Source organism: Diplotaxodon limnothrissa, linkage group LG9 (assembly GCF_057381915.1).
Source record: "Diplotaxodon limnothrissa isolate DT_005_m linkage group LG9, D_limnothrissa_male_GT1.1, whole genome shotgun sequence".
Lineage (NCBI taxonomy): Eukaryota > Metazoa > Chordata > Actinopteri > Cichliformes > Cichlidae > Diplotaxodon > Diplotaxodon limnothrissa.
The window spans coordinates 28,601,161-28,619,490 of NC_140604.1; the positions used below are offsets into that span (position 1 = coordinate 28,601,161).

Here is an 18,330-nt window from a genome sequence, read left to right on the forward strand (position 1 = left end):
GCAAACAGTATTGTGAGTGCGCTTTCACATTCAACTTCAGCCGGCTCTGTGTGGATATTTTGATTTTTATTTCAGCATATATTGTGCAAAGCAGTTGGTCTAAGATCCATTCCTATATTACAAATAATGACTGAACAGGCTCATGCTGTAATGCTTATGTTTATGCCTGGTCTGTATTCTGATCATTAAAAGTACCCTAACTTCCAAGTAGGAAACTAAAATAAAATAACAAACAGATAAACGTCTTTATTCTCACATCTAACCCTCCAAAATTTGTAGAGCATTCATTTAAAGACCACAAATGAATTCCACATTTTTATGCTCATGTCAACATTATTCCATAATTTCATCCTAACAACAGAAAAACATCTTCTGTCCGTGTTCTCGTCCAATTGATTTTTTTTTTTTTCTGTGTGTGTGTGTCTGTGTGCAGATCAGGAGGCGGGAGACGGCAGCAGCAGCGGCGGCGGTTGTGTCGGAGCTCAGGGCTTCTCCATAAGAGCTTCTCCCAAGACCACCCCGCGGTGAGTGCGCGCGCACACACACACACACACACACACACACACACACACACACACACACACACACACACACACACACACACACACAGATACCCTCCCCAGCACTCCCTCACCATTTACATTCCTCACTGGTCCCCCTCCTTCACCCATCCCCCCCTCCCCCTTTCTGCTTTTCCCTTTGCTGGCCCCCTCATCTCCCCTCTCTTCCTCTCACTCCTCAAACACACACATGCACACTCTCTCTTTTGCTCTTGCCCCTACAGGCAATTCTTGCTCTCTCAGCCATCGATAACTTGTGTTTTTGAAGGTGGTAACCATCCTTCAAGTCCAGTTAGATGTTTTTTTTCTTGTCTTCTTGTGTTTAAGGACAGTGTGATGAGTTATTGTATCTCCTCCATTTTGGAATGTTTGCATGGATCATTCAGGATCACGGGGAAATTGATCATACAGATAAACTTTTTTTTTTTTGTTTCCGCTATTGTCTGTGGAATGGGTGATTTCACTTGATAAGGTTGGTTATATATGGTTTTATTTTTTATTTTTAAATCTAAATTTTTGGTCTTAAATTTAGGATAAATGACATTTAACTGCAAAAGGAAACACTGTAGCAAAATGAGGCGACTTTAAGACTGTTTAAGCTTCTTTAAAGTTTCATGTGCGAGTGGTGAGTTAAGTCATATTTTTACATTCCACAATAGGGGAAAATAAGATGCCGTTTGCACCCCTACGGCTCAGTCATCTCTTCCGGTGTCCTTTATTTCCCCTTTTCCCCTCTCCTCCTCTCCTCAGGCTCCAACAGCTTGTCTCAGTGCACACTGAGATTTATCGCATCAAGACAGTGCACTTCCCTCTCTCTGTCTGTCTCCCCCTGTTGCATGTCTTCTTTCTTCCTCTCTCTCCTAGTCTTTTTCTAGCTCTCACGCGCAGACAGAAAGCCTGGCCCCTTTTCATTAGGGGCCACTGTAACAACAAATTGATGTAGTTTTATAGCCAGCAGTGACTATGTTTGTCTGACGTTTATGTTAGGTCGTTAATCTCCCTATTGACCTCTCCATCTCTCCTTTTCTATCAATGCACTCTCTCTCTCTCTTCCCCTACATTCAGCTCTCCGATTGGTGGCCTGCAGATCCGCTATGACTCTTCTGGGTCGTTGCCGGGGCCGGGGCAGGGGTTGCTAGGGGCGGGAGGAGGTGGGGAGACGTTGCCCCCAGTGGCCACCAGCATTGAGCAGCTCCTGGAGAGGCAGTGGAACGAAGGGCAGAGCTTCCTGCTGCAGCAGGGAGCGCAAGGAGACGGTGAGAAGACGCAAGCACCAAGCATCCTTAAAACTACAAGATTACCTAAAAGAATCGTCCGATTTCAGACTATTGCTCACCAGTAACTACTGAAAAACAGGCCTCTAAGCAGGGAGTGATTATTGGTAGCAGTGGCTGCAGTGACTCCAGACATGCTTGCAAAAGTATGGGACGAGTTTGACTATTGTGTGGACTAATGCCGGGTGTCCACAGGGATGTGGAGCACTTGTGAAAATTTTGTATGTAAAATATACCAAAAGCTTTTATGTCCATTACTTTAAAAAATATAGCCTTTTGAAATCGGATGATTCTGTTTGATACACACTTATGAGTTTGTTAATTCCATTTAAGTCTCTCACCAGACGGATTTTATTTCTACCTGTGACACCCTCACAGCATTTTATTTAACAAATAAGTCACATAAAAAACCCAAATAATAGTTTTACTCTCTATTTAAAAGATACAGTATAAGGCAAAAGGCCTGAAATCAAACAAAGGCAGGATGAAAACAAAAGGTGAATTCTCTTCATTTCAAAAATGACAGGAGATTAATCTCCTACCTCACACGCACTCATACACTTTGTCCACTTCACCATTTCCTTCTCTGTGTCAATTGATCTGTCGGCTCTTTGCCTTCGAGCTGTTGTGCAGAGCCGCTCCCTCTTTCAGTCACATTTTCACTTTATCTGTTATTGTTGCACCTGTCAATCTCTTGCTGGTTATCTACCTATCTGAACATCCCTTCTGGGATCAATAAAGTGAAAATGAAAAAGGGGGATGGCAGCCTGGTCGTTAGAAAGGCTGTCCTTCAATCGGATGAGTCAGGTTTAAGTTCCTGCATCTGCAAACCCTCCTCCTCCTCCCCCGACACAGAGTCCGTGCAGGCGCAAGGTCACTGTAGCTGACCTTGATCTCTGACATGTCTGTGTTGAGTATCTGTCTGATCGTCACTGTGTGTGTTGTTAATGTGAGGTATAAGAAAAGGCAGATTTAGAAAATGAGTGGCCTTTTAGAAAGTAAGGATATTGGTGAAAGGGTCAGTCCTGTAAAGATTCATCCCAGCATATAACCCAGCACCAGCACTGGTTATTTTACCTTCACTGTGGTGCAGCTAAAACAACAAGTGGGCTAACAGTGTTGACTGCAGACTGACGGGGCTGAGTTTTATTTCATTTGTGCAATTTTGAAGTCTTTATTTTCTCACACAGGTGTGGAGAGCAGTAAATTGAAAATTCAGAGCGGAGCTATTACAGAATATTTGGAGCAGGAAATAAAAAATCGCTGCTTTTTCTGTTCCCTCTCTCTTTCTCAGTGGTGAGCATGTTGAAGTCTCTGCACCAGCTCCAGGAGGAGAACAGGAGGCTGGAGGAGCAGATAAAAACTCTGACCATGAAGAAAGAGAGACTGCAGCTTCTCAGCGCACAGCTATCAGTGCCTTTCACACCTGCCACGGCCTCCTCGGGTACACAGACACTCTTACTTACTTACTTAGAAATCAAGGTGAATGATGCACACCAGTGAGCCACAGCACCTGCCTGGCATTGTGCAGGTCTGCTTTGTGTCACTGAAACAGCTGCCCCCCCATTGATGTGTTTTGTGGTATCAGGCATCAAGCATGGCAGCAGGAGATCCTTAAAATGTTACCTCCATGGACTAAAAAAATATCACAGATGCTTGATCAGATTGAGAGCTCGGGAATTTAAAGGCCAAGACGACACCTAAAGTTATCGTTCAAGAAATTTTTGCACTGAGGGTGTGTTATATTTCTGAAAATGTGACAGTCCAATACTGTTGGCATGAAAGGTTTGAATGTGGCCTGCAACACTATTTTGGAGGATGTATGAGTAACAACCATCATCACCCTGCCTCTGCCAGCTTCCCTTCCTCCCATAGCACAGCCTGATGCATGCATGTGTTTATATCAAAGTTATTCAGATTCTTGCATCTGCACATGTTATTTTTTTTTTCAGCTTTAAGATCTGACTGAGCTACTCTCTTGTTCCCGATCGAAAAGATGGATTGTTGCTGGCTGACGTCATTTAGCACAGAAAATTTCTAGAACTTGAAAAGCAGGTTTCACATTTTTTAGACTGGCCCTACTGAGACATGTCTAACCTTTCGGTTATCCGCAGATGTGAAGGGAGCCCAGCCGGGAGCAGCTGACTCATCTTTACCTGTGGCGACTCAGGTAAGGACAAATTCGTGGTTTGACTCCTCTGTAGTCAGCAGAGTTTGTGTTTTCAAACTAGTTTTTATGCTTTGTTTTGATTTCTGTTTTGATTTTCCAGAGTGGCTTTATTTTTATTTATTTTTTATTAGTTTCAGTGTTAGTTTTAGTCTTGAACACTCAGTAATTTATTTATGGCAAATGGCAGAGGCAAGATTTAAAGTCAGAATAGAAATTGCAATATAAACAGAACTTTTTGTAGTTGACTCACAGGCTTGTAGACTTTGAAAGTTTTTTCTTTTATTCTATTTATTCTTTAACATTGTAAATTAAGCAAACTATAATGATCGCTTTAATTTAATGTCAAAAAGGTGTGAAATAACGCATATCCCAATTAATAGGCCACATCCTTCGGAGGCCGTATTTGAAGGTCGATTATGTCACAGCAAGGCAATGAAGGCTGTCCCAATTCGAAGGCTGCTCCAAATGCGGCCGACAAATGTGTCCTTCATTAACCTATCCCAGAATTCATAGCGCGGCCCGGCCAATTCCAGTTTCCAACAATGGCGGCAGCTACTTAGTTTTAATATTACTCTTATTACTTTTTCTGGGTCACCAAATAAACTTTTAAGATGTTTTCAGGCGAGAATGTAGCTGTGTAAGCTTCAAATATCTGGTTGGTTTATCAAGACATCACATATTTGCAAACGTGCTTCAACGTTTTCGAAGGTGTCCCACCAGCTCGATAGCTGACCGCGTGGTCAAGGCTCACTAGAGCCGGCAAGAACAGCAAACTCCCGGCACATCGTTTTCAGATCCCCGCGGTCTTTCACTCGGGTTAAACATGAAATATAAGTCACTTAAAATGTTATTGTTTGGCTTTTTTCAGTGTTTTATTTGTTCCTGAGTAAATCGGTTTGGCTGAGATTAAAGTTATAGTTTCGACACAGCTGAATAAACGTCAAACAGAAAACACAGAAGTGTGAGATGGTAGAGAATGTACTCCAGTGTTCTGTTATATATTAGCAAGCGAGGAGCAGACGGCTGAGTTTATTGATCTCCCCCGAAATCTGAAGGCTAGACCATCCCATTTCACAGCCTTGCACTTCCGGCCTTCTAGGTCTTCGAAGGACCCGGCCCATGTAGAACGTGAAGGCCTGGTCCTCTGAAGGATGCAGCCTATGAATTAGGACATAGCTACAGATTCTGAATGCAGGACTTGTCATTAATGGGAGTCTCTTTCTGGTCCTCAGGATAGTGCATCTTGTGGTGGTCACAGCAGTAGTGGCTCCACCTCCTCCCTCTCCACACCTCCCTCGGTGTCCCAGAGTCCACCTCAGCCACAGCTCAATGGGGTCGCCTCCGTAGGGGTGACCCCGGCTGGGTTGGGCGGCGTGGCGGGGCTAATGGGGGCTCTGGGCGCAGGGAGTGCGCTGGGCATGGGTGGAATCGTCGGGGCTCTGAACGGCGTGATCCAGACGCCGGCCGGCACCTCCAGCCCTCACACACACACTACAGGAGCAGCTACAGGCGTCACTTTGCCCGTCAATAACAAGTATGGCTGTTTTAATCTTCCTCTAATACATTAAGCGCCCTTTTCAGATTAATAAAGCATCAACACTGGGATGCGAATTGTGTTGGAAGCCTTTGATGATAATAAAATCAATACATGCGGTTTCACATCACCCTTCCCAACAAATTGGTTGACTGTCAGCGAGTTAAAGAGCTCCAGATGGGTGTCAGTAGCTTCACATTTTCAAGGCCCTTTCACATAAGCACATAGTTAAGTACTGAAAATGTTCGGGAATATGTTTGTCTCGGCTTCCCAAGAAGTTTAAATGTGAACTTTATTGCATCCTCTCTTCCTCTTTGTGTCTTTTTGCTTCCGCAATGGATTTTAGCAGCTCAGCAACTAGTAAGACCAGGTGAGGCAGAAGCTGGTGCCACTTCACAAACCGCCGTAGCTCTGATTTCATCAGTGTGTCAGCTTTGTGAAGAAATGCTGTAGTCATGCATGTTTTTTTGAGTTTGAATCTTTTCTTGTTTTGTTTTGGGGGTTTTTTGAAGCAAAAAATAAGCTCATGTTTTTCTTTATAACTTATAGAAACAGATAAATGTTAATATTTTCTGTCACTCTCACCGTCACAGACCTGTAATGTTTTAAAAAAGTGTGCTAAACAGTCTGGTACTGTGCAGGCAGAGTGTTAATTGCGTTTGTCTCACTGTGAGTGTGCTTTGTCTCCTCAGCGCGGCGCGAATTGGCCTGCTGTCTGAGCAGCAGAGATTGCTCCTGCAGCAGCATCAGCTCCACCAGCTGCTGTCCTCACAGCCTTCAGTGGTACTACACACACACACACTATGCACATTTGATTACTTACTACTATCACACACAGTTAAACACAAAGACACTGAGCTACAATTTTCTTTTAGACGATAGTCTAAATCACCTAGCTTATTAACTCTTCTTCTTCCCCTCTTTTCCACACTTTCCCCTGCTTTTTTTCTTCTGTCTCACGCTCTGTTCCCCCCTTCAACTCTTTTCTTTAATGACACCTCCACTTAATCCTCTTCTCTTCTCTTTTTTTTCTTTTTCTTTTTTCTCTCATTCTTCCTCCTTGTTTCCTCCCTCCTTGCATCTCCCCCTTCCTCCCTCTGCTCCCCAGGAGCAGCAGCAGGTGTTGCTCTACCAACTGATGCAGCAGCAGGACCTCCAGCAGCTGCAGTCCCTCTCCTCCTCTGCCCAGATTCCCTCCATCCCACTCTCTTCCGCTCAGCTGCCCATCAACAACTTGCTGCCCGGCGCCCAGAGCCAGGGCCAAGGCACCATCACCGCCAACCCCTTCCTGGCGCTGCAGCACGCACACGCCGACACGCATGGCTCAGGGGCGCAGAAGCCTCGGCTAGCCGAAAAAGCCGTTGGCGTCGGAGGGCAAGAGAAGACGTGACGGCATATGTTCTTTTTGTTTCCTTTTTTTCTTTTTATTGTTTTGTTTTACATATATATAAATATAAATATATATATATACATGCGCAGAGTTTTTTGGGATCAGTCTGTTGGTCAACTTTGTAGGTTAGTGATGAGAACATCTGCAGGAGAGCAAAATGTGTTCATGTTAGATATTTGTTTCCAGCAGTGTGTTAAAGCATAACACACACACTCTCTCTGTGTGGAGTTATACAGAAGACTGTCTGTAGTTTAGGTTCTGATCTCGACACCACGTTTTGTGTCATTTTGTATTATTTATTTGATTTAACGACTTTTTAGCTGCTTTGAGTCCTTATTTTGATTGCTTTGTCTACTTAAAGATTTTTTTAGTTATTTAATACTGCTGGTAGTAACTGAACGTGTGTTACTGTCAGTACGTAGCACCAGCGGACATGGTGTGTTTAGTCTCTTCTCTCAACAGTTCAGTTGACTGACAGGTTCCCAGAAACTCTTTTTATTTCTTCGGTGTTTCCTACTCCGAATCTTGTTCCAGGTTTTGTTTTGGGTTTTTTTTTTTTCCTCTCTCATTTTTTTTTTTTTTAAATTAATGTTTTTGTAATGGTCTGGTCTCTCTGCTGTTTCACTCTCTCAGGGGCTTCAGCCAAACCAGCAGTTGTGCTGCAGCGCACAAGCTGGCACACACACAGAACTACAAACATTTGAAAAAAAAAGAAAAGAAAATGGCAGCAATATTATGATTAGGACAACAGTACAATTCCCTGTTATAGGACTTACCAGTCATAGATGTGTGATTGACATCTGTCTCGCAGCAGTCCTGGAGGGACTATTAAATGAGGAAATGTCCCACACGTCCTCAGTGCTGCCTTCTCTCCCCGTGTCTCCTTCCCGCAGTTTGCGTACATCCATTAATGTCCGTGAGCCAAGCCTCGTATGGTCACCACAGAAGCCTTGCTTTTGACTGTCTCTTCTCTGGGCCAGATACAGGAGGATCATTCGGGGAAAAGAAATGTAAAAGAGGAGAAAAAAAGATTATTCAAAAAAGTACGTTGAATGTTCACAAAGATGCTTAAATCCACGTCACACATCCACTTTCAGAGATAAACCACGCAGTTGGTTATCAGCAAGTGGAAGTGATTGCATTTCATCTTCCCGATTGAGCCTCCTGCTGCACCTACCTCTCGAGCAGGACCAGCCTATCAGGACCTAAAAGGCCGACAGCAGCGGCCACTTATAAACCCACAACAGTCAGGACTGGCCAATCAGGGTCCAAACCCAAGTGCCTGAGGCCAAAAGAGGAAAGTGGGATTTTGTTTTTGTTTTTTTAAAGCAAACAAATATATATATATATTAAAAAACACTTGGTCACTCTACCCAATTTTTCACAGTGCTACTGGTAATGAAGCTGCGTTGCTAAGGCAACAGATTACAAAAACTCTTGGTCCTTCAGGCTGGACGTCTCTTTAACAAAACTAGGAACTTTTATTCTGCTGCATTCTCTAATATCAAAGCCAACTTTGTGTTGTGCTTTCTATTTATCTGGAGGTTTTGTGTAATGGGCATAAGATGATATATTTTAAAAGCCCGCTTGTTTTTGCAATTTAGCATCATTTTGTACTACTGTGTAAAGTTTTTTTTTTTTTTCTTTTGTTCCTCTGTTCAGTCTAATCTTGCTGTAAACCCTTTTAATGATTTCTATTTTTGTCATGTGTTTAAAGCTAGGAGCTACTTATTAGCTGGCTGATTTGGGAGGGGTTGTGGTTGTATATAGGTGTTTGTAGGGGAGGAGGAAGTGTGTCAGGGGGGGCACTTGGTGGCACAGTTTTTACCTCGTTAAGTGTACATAAATCTTTCTCATTGGCCGTTGGTTGTACATAAGTGATTATGATTGGTCGTGCTGGTGTGAAGGAAAGCCAATGAAGCCTCAGTTCATGTGTGTGAATCTTTAGGACCAGACAATAAGGTTGACAGTGACTGGACACAAAAGTATTAATTTATTTTTATATGTGCAGGGACATTGTGTTTCTTTTTTTTCTTTTTTTCTTTTTTTTAATGTTTTGCACCATTTTCTTGATGGAAAGTCATTTTATACTCTGGGCACCATATTTTCATCTGTGCACACATTTTGTTGGATAAATTTTCTAAGAGTGTAAAAAAATTGGTGGGGGATTGACAATGTATTTAAAAAAAAAAAAAAAAGAAAATTAAAGAAACACTCTGGTTAAGTAAGAGCAGCGTTTGGTGTTTGTATCAAAGTATCAGTAAAAAAATCACAAAATCACGCATGCTGTAAATGTGTTTGCTTTTACCGTGACGCTGATCAGTAGAAAGAAACTAAATGAACCAGAGAGAGGGCTGGACACTAGTTTTTATCCGGCCTGGTGCTAAAACGGCACTAAAACCCCCAATAAGATGACATTTAATTCAAAACAAATGCACACAGTTTAAAAATCCCCCAACAGAGCCCGTTCATAAACTCACAATTTTTTAGCCACCTCACAAATACTTCTTTAAAACAACTAATATTATCAAAAAATAAATTACAAGCTGCATATATTTTAATTCGCTGATTAAATGCATGTTATTTTTGTCCTTCCTGCGCATATGTCAGATGATTTACGAGGTGAGTGTAGATGAGATTAAAATGTTCCTGTTAAACCAGTGGTTTCTTTTCCCCCAGTTTGAAGCCACTCTTACGAGCGGACTTGTAAGCTGTATTTTGAATAGAGTCAAACCTTTCCTGACTTATACTCCGTGCCATTAATTACACTGTAAATTGTGGACGAGGAGGCGCTAAGCGGGATGTGAATTATTCTGTAACAAGAAGGGAGGTGAGGGGGTTGGGGGAGAAAAATAAATAATCATCGAGCAACCAAAGTGCCAATAGAAACTCAACATCTTTAAATTTAAACATTGTGCTTCGGGGCTCCTGTCCTTACAAATATGCACCCACAACCAAAGCTGATGACTTCCAGCTGCCGCTGCTGTGTTTGCGTTGAGGTGGGGGCACCATTCTGCTACATCTGCTTCTGCCCTGGTAATTAAAAGCTCACTTTCCTCCTGCACCCCCCCCTACTCCCTCGAAAATACACCCCCTCCTTAGGAGTGTTGAAACCCCCCACCCCACCCACACTCGCCCGCGCGCTTTGCATGTACACGCACAAATACACCCAGAATCTAACCTGCATTCAACAACGCAACCCCCCTTTTTCCTTTACCCGAGCACTTGCTCATTCACCCCTCCCACTGCCAACTATCCCTCACTGTGACCTCCCCTCATCCATCCACCCTCCACTCACTATCAGCCCTGTCAATCAAAGCTAGGCTGTTTAAAACGCATACCCCCCAGCACCACCACTTCCCCACCTCCACCATCTTTTATAAGCCTCCCACTAACAGCCCTGCCTCTCTCTCACACACGCACACACACGCATGCGGGCCAGAGCCACTGTGTCCATCATCGATCACGCTCCCCCAGAAGCATTTTCCAGGGTTGGGAGGGCTTACCAGCTGATTCAGGACCCCTGTGTGCTGCCCAACTAGGTGCCTGATTACAAAGTCAAAACATGACTAAGCCCCGGTATTAGGAGACAGGAGAGCTCTCTGTCTTATGCACACACACACACATACACATAGAGCAGATAGCAGGCCAGCAGGAGGGTTAAGCCCGGGATGATTAGACAAATGTAGGGCAGATATCTGCGGCTTCAGAGGCAGGCTGAGCCGCTGTCACCGAGGAATGCTCTGCAGCATTAAAGATACCTGTCTCACACTGAGCATGCTCACTCTGCGGTTCAGTTTCTACTTAAATGTTCTCCTTTTTTTCAGGTAAGGCTTTTGTAATTGATTAGTGTTCGTGAAGGCTTTGAATAAGCCCCAAATAATAACTAAATAAATATATATGGAGAAAAGTGCAGTGAAAAGGAGGTTTTATATTTATGGGTTTAAAATCTTGGGAGGAAACATTTTACAACAGTTAAAGAAATATTTCAACTAGCAATGCAGAAAGATCAAACTTGATTTGTAATTGTGTCATTTGACTTTTGTAAATAAGTAGAGGCCTTACATTAAAGAAAACCTAGAAAAGTAAGCTGCTGCAGCAGGTTGACACCAAGTGTGATTTTTTTTTTTTTCATTTATAAGATTTAAATTTATTTGTCTTATATGCGTCAGCCTCTTGTTCCAGCATAATTTAAAAGTAAAAACATGAATTCACCCCCATGGAGTGAAAACCAAGAGTTTGTAAACGAATTGATTCCTTTACTGAGTGAAACGGGGGGGAAAAGGTCAAACTTGATGTTAAATAAACCTAAAAAATGCTTTCAGGGGCCTATTATTTTGAAAAGCCGACAGGTTGAAGATGCGCAGTTTCCACAGGACGTGAACTTTAACAAACTTACAATATTTGTTGCAATCATCGCTCCCATTCTGTCACACTCCAGACCGAGCAGAAATAAAACTACAACAAAAGCCATAAAACAAGTTCGCCAGATGCCAAAAATAATTCCTCTACACGGGTTTCGTCACATGTTTGGTAATTCAGCTAAATTATTTAATTAGACCCCAGCCTCAAATACGGAGAGCAAAGAGCAATAAAGCCGAGAGAGGCTTCGGTGTAGTAAACCATTAGTAAGAAGGAGGCTGTCGCTGGTTTGTACAGTAATGCAGTGTAAATCATCACAGAGTGGCTGCCATTAGGAGGCTTAATCTTGGGCCGAAACCTGCAGTCAGCTGCCAGGGGCCCTGATCGGGTGCCGAGTGGAACCAGAGCCGGCAAACAGAGGTGTTTAGGGCCGTGAGGGCAGGAGGAAGAGGAGGAAGGGTGCAAGAGACAGAGTGTGGAGGGAACAGCTGAGGAGATTCCCAGCGAGAGTGTGTGTGTGCGTGTGTGTGTATTTGTGTGTCAGCCCCCCCACAGGTCGCTCTCCTGTGGGATAATGGTGGCGAGGAGAAGCAGCAGGATTCAGCCTCATCCCTCTTCATTCTCAGACAGCTCGTATTCTTCTGCTAAGTGACACTCCTCTGTCACCCCCGGCACAAACACACACACACAGACATGCATATATACACTATTCTCAGAATCCTCTCTTTCTTTGTGTGTGTGTGTGCGTGTGTGTGTGTGCGCGCGCCTTCCAGCTGAATTACACCTCGCAGTTTCCTCGAAGCTTATTGATGCCACTGCAAAAATGACAAAGCAGGACGACTGACAGTAAACAAGCACAGCACCCTTTTTACTTTCAAAGTCAAATTTGCCCACTTGTCACCCTCGATCAGATCTGAAAAGCTCTGCAAAGCATTTGGACCGCCATAGACTGTGTTGCCTACAGCGGTGAGAAGTTATACGCAGCTTGAAAATTATGCCAATAATGCTGAAATATTACGGAGAGATTAAAACTACACACAGCTCTGGAAAGATGGGAAAAAGTACAGAAGTAAAAGCTCACAAAACTGAGTGAATCTGTCTGTGTGGAAAAAACATAATTGCGGAAATTGTGTAAAATAATAATAATAATTAATACATATGCAATATTATCGTATATTTTTTTAAACTATATTTTAGGAATGTGTTTTGGGGGGCTTTGCGGTATTGCTAATAAAAACCCACGCCTAAATAAAAAAAAGTAAAAATAGCAATAAAATATAGTTTAGATATAGGCTGAGTTCAGTGTCAATAAATACCATAGAATAAGTCATTCAAATAAAAGGCGTTGTATAATAAAAGTGTTTGCAATGCGGAGGAGCACAGGCAGGAGTTTCCTGGTCGCCTCTCTGAGCTGCAGCGTGTCCCGCTGACTCAGCGGCGCCTGCTCCGCTCGCCTGCCGCTCAGAGTGCGTCGCTGCACGGCTCGAGAGCCGTCTTGCCTCGCGCCCCTCGCGGCTCCCGCTACGAGCGAGAAGAAAGGAAGCTCAGAAAACCGCAGCGAAGCGAGAAAGAGAACTTCACCGCGAGCTGATGGCAACGACAATTCAGTGGTGAAGGGAGGGAGGGGGGTGTTTGAAGAAGCGGTTGTTTTTTCTTCTTTCCGCGTCTGCTTTTCCCCTTTGGAGGCGGGGAAGGGGAAATGCAGCTCCCCGGTAAAAGCACTCTGCCACCGAGGAGCGGTGCTCAGTGCAGCCGTGGGGGCTAAACGTGAAGCTCCGCGATGCTTTGATTTGTGTTTCAGGGCATCAAAATTCAAATCTATTATCGTAATAAATTATAAAACACTTTTTTACATTTTACGTCTAATTTATTATTATTTATATATTTTTTTAAAACTCTTATTTTCACACACACTAATAAACCCCCCCACTGTAGACAGACTGGTGTAATGCGCTTTTAGCGCAGTGATATTATGCTAAATGGGGATCTAATGATGTGAGACGACAGCAGGAAATATTTTAAAGTCACGTGTCACTTTAGGCTCGTGTTTATGTGATCTCCTGCGAATATATATATTTTAATGGCGTTAATAAATGTGGGGTGTTAGCAGCATCGTCTTACTTTACTCTGTCGTCACAGCTGGTTGTTTTTCTGTAGTGTTTACCTCTTTAAAAAAAGAAGTAGAGCCTCCTATCTACTGTGGCGACCTGCGGGCTGTTGTTTTGAAGACCATCGACCACAGCAGCACACTGCAGGGAAGCTGCATGACCCACACAGAAATGCACTGAATTATGTATAAACTCAATTAAACTCATTTAGAAAGCTCCTGTTTTCTTTCCAAATGGCATTTCTCCTCCTTCAGCTCCTATTTATATTGTGTTATGTTGTTTAAAAGGTGTGCTGTGCCTATTTAAATGCACGGTAAAAAAAAAAAAAAGAAACAAAAAAGCAAAACACATGAAATATATATATATATACATATATATATATACATATATATACATATATATACATATATATATATATATATACATATATATACATATATATATATATATATATATATATATATATATATATATATATATACACACACACATACATACATGTATGTACAAGGGATTAAGAGTTAAAAAAATTCAACACCGGGAATAATTAAAGAAAACAGTGGGATAAGGCTAATCTCACACACACACACTTACAAGTAATATTAATTATAGTAATAAAAATCTAACATTCTGTATTTGCTATATTTACCATCACTTTGAATGGGGTCTGGCTGAAGAATGAAACACCATCGCAAGGACAGGTGGTGCTGGCAGAGATGAATGTAATCTTGTGGGGCTATAATGAATGTCACGGGATATAGATCTAAGATGAGATCTGGTTTGATCATCAGGTAAAAATAGATCAGTCACCGGCAGATCATTACTGATAATTACTTTCAAATGGTCGACTATGTGAAGGGGGGGGGGGGGGTCCATATTATTAAATAATTTCGGCCCCGGTTCATGTGTGCATGTATGTGAGTGTCCATAAATGATAATGATAGAGTCGAGGAGAGGAATATTATTAATTATTCCTCTTTTGTACTTGTTGTCAGGTGAGAAATGTGATTTTAGTATTCAAGAAAGTCTCCACGTGCTTAACAAATGTTCGACCTCAAGAAAGCAAAGCCTCTGATAGTTCTGCCTCTCTTGCTGTTTTTTGTTTTGTTTTTTACAATTAGCCAATAAATATCAGGGAAAAGCTGCAAATATAGGCAGTATTGTACATGCAAACACCTGGGGGGTGGGGGGGGGATGCCCCCAGCGTGGCATGAGTGCCTTGCTCAAGGACACTGTAGCTGACGTGAAAGGAGAAATCCCTGTGGAGACTTTAAGCTAATTTCTAGGATTGAAATCTGAACATCAGAGGTTGAAGAGAAGTCCAGCCGCTGCTGCAATCAGGATAAATGAGCGAACAACAGGCATGGTAAGAGACCTGGGATTTCTCCAGCAGCAGCTGTTAAGTGGTATAGACCCAAGCTGTGTAATGGTACAGGCCGGTGTGTGTGTGTGTGTGTGTGTGTGTGTGGGTGTGTGTGTGTGTGTGTGTGTGTGTGTGAGAGAGAGAGAGAGAGAGAGAGAACCAACTCCCTCCCCTGTTCTTCCACCTATCAGCAAGCCTCATTTATTATGCAGACTGGAGACCCTTGGGCTGGACGGAAGGCGTGTGTGTATGTATGTATGTGTGTGTGTGTGTGTGTGTGTGTGTGTGTTTTGGGAGAGTGGGTGAGGGGGTACACATGTGATGCTCTCTCTCTCTCTCTCTCTCTCTCTCACACACACACACACACACACACACACACACACACACACACACACACACACACACACACACACACACGCCGACTCAGTTTCTAAATAAAATGAATACTGTGGAGGTAGGCGGCCAAACGGGGTACTGCATTTGAAGAGTTGAAGATTAGGGGGTGTGTGTGTGAAAATGTTTATGTGTGCTGGACTTGTTGCATGAGCTGGGATAACTCCTTGAAATAAAAGATGAGAAAGGTTGACGAGGGTCGTGCGAATGCTGTAGTAGGAACCTTGAAGAACACAAAGAAGCCGATGCTAATTTTTTATTGTTTCCCTGAAGAGAGACAAAAGGAAAAAACAAAAAAGGGCTGATCCCGGTGAACCGTGCATGCATTTCACCCAGAAAAACGGCTGCAAACAGATTACTTTACTACATGATTTCTCTTTCAAGCAGCTGCAGAAACCACAGGGTTTCTGCTGAGGTTCGTTTAAATTGAAAATGATATTCTAACTATAAAGGTGGGAATAGAATCCAAATAAGAACATCTGTTAATCATCAACAACAACAACAAAATTACAAATAAGGTTTTCGGTCCAAACACAGTGCAAATAGAAAAATGCAGCAGAAGCACATGAAACACAAGAAAAGCAGGAAAAAAGGTGCGGAGGTGACAGAAACATGGGAAGGATTGCAGTGAGACGAAGAAATGGAGGATTAACTGGTCTTGTGAGGAAGAAAAAGAGGGATGGTAATGATGTGTTCAAATCACATTATTCATATAATGCTGTATAGATTGCTATTAATCGTTTACTGCAGCCGATCTTTCATGTTATTATCCCCTCTAAATCACTTCTATTTTGTTTTTGAGCTTTAAATGTTTTTTTTGTTTTTTTTGTGAGCTTTTATTGCATTTTCTTTCCACTTCTGTCATGTTTGACTCAAATTCTCTTGTTTTTCTACTTCCCGTTTGTTTTACTCAACTTCCGTTCTGTATTTATCTACTTCCGTTGTTTTTAAAAAAATTCAATTTCCTTCCTGCTTTTTCCACCTCCGTTATCTTTTACGTGCTTTTACACCCCCGCTCCCCCCCCCCCCCCAATTCCAATTCTCTGGTATTTTCTTACATTGCAGTGCATTCGACTTCTCAGGGCATCCACGTGGCCGGAGGATTTTTAAAAAAGTTACACGAATGGTGTGATAAGTATGTGAAATCCATTTACAAGTGCATTTCCTTTGGCTTCACAGAGCTACAGTTTAAATGTAAAGGTAGTTATTTATGTTCCACCATTTGTCAGCATATTTTCAACTCTCCTGCATGGCTGTTGCTGTTTTTATTAAATGTCTTTTTAAATTTGATTTTCATAGAAAAGCTCGTATTCGTTGCTAGCTTGAAGTGTCACGTATTAGGAGTTCCTACATAGAGATATTTCCTCTTTAAACTTCACATTTAAATGTAAAGTTGAAGACAAAGTTAAAAAATAAATAAGTAAAATAAGGTTGTGAAGGTGAGCTTTCTGTATACTGACTCCCTTACCCATTAATCATCTCAGGACCCCCTCGGACTTATCTGCTGACCATCTGGAGTGGGATCGACCCCTCAACTTGGATAATTATGGACTGAACTGTGTAAGTATTGCAGTTCTAACACTAACATAGTGATACACCAGTACTTACAATGCTATATTATCAGAACACCCTGCTGCATTTTTAAAAATTCCCAGTTTTACCCACAATGTAACACATCCTGTATTAAAGCGACAGAGAAAGAACATAAGAAAAACCTGCAGCATCAGACTCTAGACCTTCACTAAAAACAACAATAATTTCTTTTCTCTTACTGTGCCCATATCGTTGCACCCTTACACCCACATTAATACATGTAACTAAACACATGCATATCTTGTTTATCAGTGGCTGCACAGAAAACCATTAGATCTGAGTTACATAGGGAAGGGACTCAATAATCTGCTCTGTCACACTACACTTGATTATGTAAGAGTCTAAAATAACTCAAAAGTGTATTCCCATGAGCAGGAGGTATTTTATACACACACACATATATATGTATATATTAAAGAGTCGCATTCTCCATTAGTCTCCCTCATTGCAAACTGTTAACAGGCATTAGTGGCCCAATTAGAAAAGACTTGGTCTAATCTTTTAAAAGTCCCAGGATAATGTTGAAAATGGCCAGACGAGAGGAGGAGAGGGGGGATGGAAGGGGGATAAAGGGAGGAAGGGGAGGAGAGAAACTCAATCTAAAGCACCAGGTGCACCTTTTGTCGACATAATCTCCCAGCCCTTGAGACCGCGCACTCACTGGCCAACATATACAGCCTTTCATACGTACACATGCTGCTTTTTCGGCTGGGGGATTTGAATCCCGAGCTGGCTCTGGTCATATGTAAAAGGGACTCCTAGGTCAGTGCGCTGCCAGAAGAGACAGAAAAGGGTTTGGTGTGTTGTGATTCGTCCACTCATGGGTAATAATCAATAGGGAGAAACCTTTTCAATTTTAATCTTAGTGATGAGTTTGCACCGGGGACAAAATTTAGGTTAGGAAGGGAGAGAGGGGGTGTGGATGTCTCAGTTACCACACTGAGGATTTTTAAGGGCATGGTTTTACTGTGAGACACACACATTTGTACAGTCCATACACAGCGAGTGAACACTAAACAATGTAGCTGTAACACTGATCCATGGTAAGGGAGGTGAAAGGTAATTTATTAATGCTGCAAAATCCATCACGAGACATACGACATCCCGAGTTTTGAACAGATCTATAATCAGCTTCAAACTGGCTCAAGTGTGTCTGTCAGTAACGTGTGTGTGTAATCATTTATGATTGCACATGTTTACAGCTATGTTAAAAGACACATTTGACCATTTGCACATGGAGATCTTTTAAAACATGGAGAAGATGCAGAGCAGCAGTAGGTAGAGGAGCTCAGTGTGCACAGGAAGCAGACCTGAGTGCACAGCCATTGTGAAGCAGGCATCTATTGATGGCTGTCAGTCAGTTTATAACATTGGTCAGGGAGGACAAAGGACTGTGCAGCTTGAAATGCTGAAAACCTTGGACTGTGCAAAAACACACACACACACACACACACACACACACACACACACACACACACACACACACACACACACACACACACACACACACCTCTTGAATAACATTACAGGCCATGTTAATCAATGGCTCTTAGCACAGTGGATTTAAGCAGGCCTGGCGCCCC

At 42.5% G+C, this 18,330-nt stretch overlaps 1 protein-coding gene across 1 annotated transcript in view; it reads left to right on the forward strand.

Moving 5' to 3' along the window:
• Window positions 1-8,482, forward strand: part of mllt10 (MLLT10 histone lysine methyltransferase DOT1L cofactor) — a 50,433-nt gene extending 41,951 nt beyond the window's left edge. The window contains exons 14-20 of the mRNA XM_085362978.1: window positions 434-524; window positions 1,626-1,816; window positions 3,129-3,278; window positions 3,949-4,004; window positions 5,237-5,538; window positions 6,231-6,321; window positions 6,647-8,482. Of these exons, the coding sequence (XP_085219104.1) occupies window positions 434-524; window positions 1,626-1,816; window positions 3,129-3,278; window positions 3,949-4,004; window positions 5,237-5,538; window positions 6,231-6,321; window positions 6,647-6,928 (1,163 nt within the window). The 3' untranslated portion in view covers window positions 6,929-8,482. The remainder of the gene's footprint in view (window positions 1-433; window positions 525-1,625; window positions 1,817-3,128; window positions 3,279-3,948; window positions 4,005-5,236; window positions 5,539-6,230; window positions 6,322-6,646) is intronic.
• The last annotated feature ends 9,848 nt before the right edge of the window (window positions 8,483-18,330 follow it).